Source organism: Mya arenaria, chromosome 8 (assembly GCF_026914265.1).
Source record: "Mya arenaria isolate MELC-2E11 chromosome 8, ASM2691426v1".
Lineage (NCBI taxonomy): Eukaryota > Metazoa > Mollusca > Bivalvia > Myida > Myidae > Mya > Mya arenaria.
This window is the reverse complement of record NC_069129.1, coordinates 71,322,578-71,329,117: the sequence shown is the minus strand read 5'-3', so window position 1 is coordinate 71,329,117 and position 6,540 is coordinate 71,322,578. Positions and strand designations below refer to the sequence as shown.

At 33.3% G+C, this 6,540-nt stretch overlaps 1 protein-coding gene across 1 annotated transcript; it reads left to right on the top strand.

Moving 5' to 3' along the window:
- Positions 1–3,017: 3,017 nt before the first annotated feature.
- LOC128242506 (uncharacterized) lies at positions 3,018–5,291 on the top strand. Its single transcript, XM_052959676.1, has 4 exons — positions 3,018–3,117; positions 3,602–3,745; positions 4,559–4,698; positions 5,060–5,291. The coding sequence occupies exons 1-4, from the start codon at positions 3,047–3,049 to the stop codon at positions 5,140–5,142; spliced, it is 438 nt and encodes a 145-aa protein (XP_052815636.1). The 5' UTR covers positions 3,018–3,046; the 3' UTR covers positions 5,143–5,291.
- Positions 5,292–6,540: the final 1,249 nt, after the last annotated feature.

Sequence of the window (6,540 nt, the reverse complement as noted above, 5' to 3'; positions counted from 1 at the left end):
ATGTTTCTTTGATAATCGGTTTCATTCCAGAAACATACGTACAATGTCACGTGACATGCGGTGTTTTAAACCTATTAACCTTTCAAAGCAAAACTGTTTTACTGTCATAAACATACTGTTATTTCATTACAAACAATTGTGGTATTAATGACACTAATGTTATACAGATGATAATACAATGTTATTACCATATGTTTTATGTACTTCAGTGCATGATTTGTTTACATTGTTCTGAAATATAGCTTTTGTCACGTTTATTTTTCAACAATATTTGTTGATTTAGATTCACAGATCATAAAACGAGACGAGCATAGCAGGTTCAGACTATGGTTATGAGCCAATGGCTGCATGTTATTTATTCTCATATACACCAAACTGAATATACTATAGAAGAGAAAGACGAAAAATATATGCTTAATATACAAAGTAAACGTAAAGATGAATATTTATGTAAAAAGCTACAGAAACAAGCTCAGTAGCAAAAAGTAAAAAAAAAACATAAAGTGAAGCCATACACTGTCTGGTTCGTTGATTATTAATGCTTTATGCGCTGTAACTCGATAAGCTTTGGTCCGATCACTACCATATTTGGACATACTGTGTATGTGCAGAATATCTGTGCGACGTTTGATATCTATATATTGGCTATCTGCTGTTGGTATTTTGAATCAAAAGTTTAATTTAGCTAAAAGCAAATGTCACAACATTGTGTATGTGATATTTAGCTATTTTAATTCATACATAATTTTAGAATCTAGGTAGATAATATCTCCCTTTTTTAAAAAATAGCATATGTAACTTTTTAAGTCATACGTAAAATGGCTTTGCTAATCCGACCACAAATGATCTGATCATATGTGGATTTCGTATCTTAATCCTATTTCTTATTTGTGCATTAGTTCTAATTTACACTATCAGAATTTCGTTTTCATTGTCTTCAAACAGTTTTTAAAAAGGGATTAGCAAGAGTATTTTGCTCATATCTGTATAAAGATGTATTGATATGTGTCTTTGTTGTATTATAAAATTGATAGTCTCTTATAACTTTTACTAGAGTGGCAATGTACTTGTATGAACTGTTTGTTGAATGTACCTTTATTCATGAATGTATAATGCATTGATGAGACTGAAATAAATAAATAAATAATTTAATAACCAGCCTTATCGCTTAATTTACTTCAGATTTATGACCCTTGAATTGGCAATATATATATATATTGACCGTGTCCGTTCTCTACATTTGACAAATGAACTTCAATTCTCACCAAACTTTGTGACCCTAAACTTGACGACGTAATTTGCGGCCGTAGTCGCTCTTGTGTACTATAGACTTATAATAGATTCCTTTCTTCACCGTGATGTGTAACTTAAGCAATGGAATATACAGGGACATGCCCAGTAACAAAAACAATAAAGACCCTGTTAAAAATTTCATTGGCATCAGTCAGATAAATCTTAGGGTCACATTGGTTCAAAATGTATCTCATCTGGTGAAATTCAAACTACATTTTTGCCTTACCTAAGCATTTCACTGTTCATGTCCCGTGACTCACTAATTAATTACTTGTAATACTTTAAGGTAATGCACATAAACGGCGTCCATTATTGTTTTTATAGACGTACCGACTAGACAATAGAATGCGCCGTGAACGTCAAGGGCTAAGCGAACACGTTCTTCCTGCTACTTTCTTGAATGTCACCCTATGACTTTAAATGCTTTCACCGATCGACATGAATAGATACTATCTCTGTGGAATCTTACGATATAAAATAATAAGTTACTGGTAATGTCGCGTTCATTTAAACTTAAAACTCAATGACCGTAGGCAAATTGGAGACGGTCCCGCAGTAAAACCACTTCGATTCTATGCTGGATGACAAACAATTAGTGGGAAGCCCCAAACAAGCATCAATAGCATGTCTCGGAATCATAACAAACAATCATAAGAAAACACGAAGAAAAACCGGTACTCTCATGGTGAGCGGTACTATACACATGTGCAAGATAATAAACATGCAGGAATAGAAATATGCGCTATAATGTCCAGTTCAGAAATGCATGAGTGTCCAGAGCACGTTGAGACACGTTTGGAGAATGCGTGTTGCCAATCTACCAGCTAGATGACGGTACCATCGTGTCAAAGGAATATCTTTTGAGCACTGCTGGTGGGTGCATTGATCTTGAGTATGTGTACACATATAAACTCCAAACACTTGCTGGCTTGAAGCTTAGTTTTACAGATTTATTTAAAGAGCATTATAAACAGACAATATCTGTAAAATAAATGGTTTAATCAGTTTAAGTCTTATCAACATGGTTATTGAAATAAATGGTGAATGGATTACACATAAAAGCATGTGCATGAAAATAAGTACAATAAGATTTGAATGATGACCAAATAGAAAGGGGGGATGTTTCAAGCCTCGGTTTGATTGACAGAAGGGATAAGTGAAAGTTTGCTAATTTAAGCATTGTGTTGGTTGTATATTTTTGGCATAACCGATATACTATCTACAGGACAAAAAAAAGAACAACAAACTTCATTATTCTAACAAAAATGCATTACAAAAAGTTTCTTTTTGATTTCAATTTTAAAAACGAATGACGAGGAGAATCATGCAAGTACAATTCAGGCAGTATGGCGTCTACATGGAAACCATGACTGTCATTGAACAGATTTGTATCAAATGATAAAGATTCTTCTCTTTTCTATGAATTTCATATTGCACAATAGTGCGCATTGAATACATTTTGTAAGACCATTCGAGGTTGCACAATCTTGATTTGATTGAAAGTTTTGATTGCCCGAACTCTTTCAACAACCCCAAGCGACAGCTATATAGCAGGTTTTTAAATATAAATAAATAAATATATTTATGGTATAATAAAGGTTACCACGGTCATTTACAATCTTTCGCGTGACTTACTTTGCCCTAAGTATTAGTCACATTACAATCTCTATATAAGACAAGTACTTTAACATCTGATCTCGTTTGTGTGGTGATAAGATTACTCATACAGTCACAGTTGCATTACAAAAGTGTCATGGACTTTTCATTTAACATTAACTTCATTTTGATGGTATTTGTGCATATTGGTGTTTGCAATAGTCTCATGTAAGTTTGCTTCGACATGATCTTATAATATTTCCATACAATAATTTTATTATCGTTTTATTCTTAGTAAATAAGTAAGCATAGCTTTATAGTTCAGTCATTATCGCCTTTTTAAAGAATTCCGTTCACCAATTTCTAATGAAAGATTTATAATGATCTGAAAATGTTCTGGTACTTCACGGTCTGTCTCGGATATTCTTCAAAACATTTAACGGTATACTTACAATGTTCTCAAAGAATTATTTCCAAAGACTTGCTTTTTGCGGGAGTTTTGTTGACAAGTAACTTGAGCTTTTGTAAACCCTTTTGCACCACATTGGATGTGCATGTTTTTGTTTTTGTTTTAAATATTTTATGATATAAAGATTTTGATTATGTAAATATTAATTACGTGAAATAGAAAAACACTCAAAGTTGAAATATAAGGAAGAGAAAATATAAGAAATCACGTGTGTACATGCATGTAAACATGTATCAATTGCAGCACAAAAGGAGAATTCCAGTACAGTATAAAGAACATCTTGAATGAACCGAAGTTCTTTTTAACTGTGACTCTGGACGTGGAATATCCGGGAAATGTATTACACTATATGGAGGCCGTCTGCGATACATACCAAGAGTTCACCAAGTGAGTTGCAATAAATTGTGTTGAAAGTAATGTAACTTATTTACTTGTACCGGCATGTGACTGTTAAGCATTCCAAGAAAATAATGTTGCATTACTATTATTTTAACCTACCTCTTTTATAATAGAAATATATGGCTGAAATATTGTAATATGTAATATGAGTGTACATGAGTAATAACTTTTTAAAGCGTACACATTGTATTTTTAAGGGAATATATATATATATTTGGATATAATTCATGACACATTCAATTATGATGATATTTAATCTTATTTATCTCACAGAAATGGTCATTATCTCTTATCGAAACATTATGTCAGTGCATTGGTTTTGCTTTATGTTTGTTTTTGGAACAGGTGAGTTAGTGCGATAGTACAATGTTAACTACAGGGACAAGCCTCATAGTAGAAAATGAAAAAAACAAACCATATAAAGGGGCATAAAAAAGGGCCTAAACGATAATGAACTAGAGACATAAATACATTAACACCACATACACAGATACAAACAGGCCACATACTTATCAAAACTGCATTACTGATAAACGATGGGTTACCTGCCAAGGAACGGTAAGTGTAACAAGAGTTGACTGGTACCCGGGTCTATCGGGGGCTTAAACTTATAAGCATGGCCGTAACCTCGAACATTTATCAACAATTCATTTCTTCTTCTTTTTTTTTAAAGTGCGAACAGATCTTTATTCAGCTTAGCATAATATGCCGTTGTTTTGACCATAGAAAGGTATGGGAAGACCGCAATTGATCCACATTGTTTTTTCCCGTTATATTTTAATATTTACCTTTTACCTGCAGTTTTTCGATGACCTACTTTCCAAAGAGTATGCATTTCAACGGGTCTTACTACGTGTCTGCCATTAATGGCGTAGAAGAAGTACCAGGTGAAACCTACTGGGAACTCATAGAACACACCAGTGGCAAGCAGATGCAAGTCGGTATGAGACACGTTTTATTAGAGGGTACACGCCAGAATTATTCAGAGCATCGCATGCCATATACAACAATTATGTACCAAGGATTGGCTTACAGCTTTAGTGTTCAAATCTCTACTCGGTACAAAAAAGCTCATGGAATTATAAAGAATCGGCCCTTTTTACTTTAATATTTTTTCCTTCACTTCAGTTGTAATGCATATCTGTGCTGCAATTATAATTCCAGCCCACGATCTTACAACGTATAGATAAAGTTTCCACCATCCTTTATCTGATCATTATGAATATCTTTAAACCACAACATGCCATTGTAGGGTGCGCTGCAAATTCTTTCTTGTAAAAGTTCAAATTCAAATGTTTGCAGGTGCCTCCCACTACAAGCCCAGAGCAGGAGATCATGTGGCCTGGAATTTGACGAGTCTCAGCGCGTATCAAGCACAGTCTTGAGATATTTACGCCGTTAAATGTAAAAGTGAAGTCCAGACATACACAAATAAACTGTACACTATAAGGAATATGCAACGTTCATTATGTTCATCGTTCATATATTGTAACCGTTCAATTCTCCAAACAATAAATAAACATACAGAAATTCATTGTCCTCTGCTCAATAAATTACTTCTGATATTAAAAATCGTGTAAGCATAGCTTGTTTAATATCAAATTGTATGCCGTTCATACATATGCAATGATTTTACGATGATATAGTTGTATGTCATGATTTTCTTGTTTATTAATTGTCATGTTTATAATGAATATGTGAATTTAGACAATTATCGGATCGCATAAAGCGATTCAAAAAATACACAACGCATCGTTGACTAAAATTCCGTTAAAGAAAATCAGTGCTGTCGTTTTGCTAATTTAACGGATCATGGTGGCTTTTGAACATTTCATTTATAATTATTATTTTTGCTTTTGTATACAGATTGTTGGCTTAAAATTATAACAATTGGTAAAATAGTGCTGGTCGCTCAAGACACCTTGTACGTCCTTCACCTTGACCGGAAACATTTCAAACATAAGCTTCATTGTTTTCTCAACATAATGACTTATTTCCTGAACCCAGAGGTATATATACAGTTTTCTCATAGATCCTGTGCCATTTTTGTCCTGGTTTCCAACTTTATTTTCCGAAAATTGTATACATGGTGTAAGCATTGACAGGTTAAATATAATATGGTAAACTTACATCATACAGCATTTTATTTTGTTTTGTTAGGAAAAAATAATAAAAATGGTGAATGTTTAAGCATTATTTGAAAATAAAACAAAACTGATAATAAAATTACTTTATCTTATCGCTTTACCTCTCATCCGAAAGACTTGCGGTCTTTTGTGCGTGATTTATTATGTATTCAACGAGTCATGCTGTTTTATCGACTCGTTGTGATCAAATGAAACAAAAATCAGTTGAATCAATGCCTTGCTTGTCGGGGTATGAATGATATAGATCTTACTAGTCAGCTTTTTGTGCATGTGTTGTTTCTCATGTTTGTCATTATTTATTACTTGTCAATTAAATATCATAAGATAATACAATTTAAAACTACATGGTGCCCATCTAACGTGATGAGCGTATCTCCGTGTTTAATACAACACTGTCAAAATTTATCGCTATACAAATTTTATACATTTGTTCGAATTATCTGCTAGAAAAATGCAGCTTTTTTTAACGTGCGCTATCGAAGACAATCAATCGCACTCCTGTCGAATGTTCCATTATTTATATACGGTTTTGTAATACATTAAGAGTGTGCACGTTTGCGGAAAAAGTAATAAATGATATGATAAGAAGCGATGAAAACCTGCTTTGACTTATACACGACAGATCGTCTCGTCAGT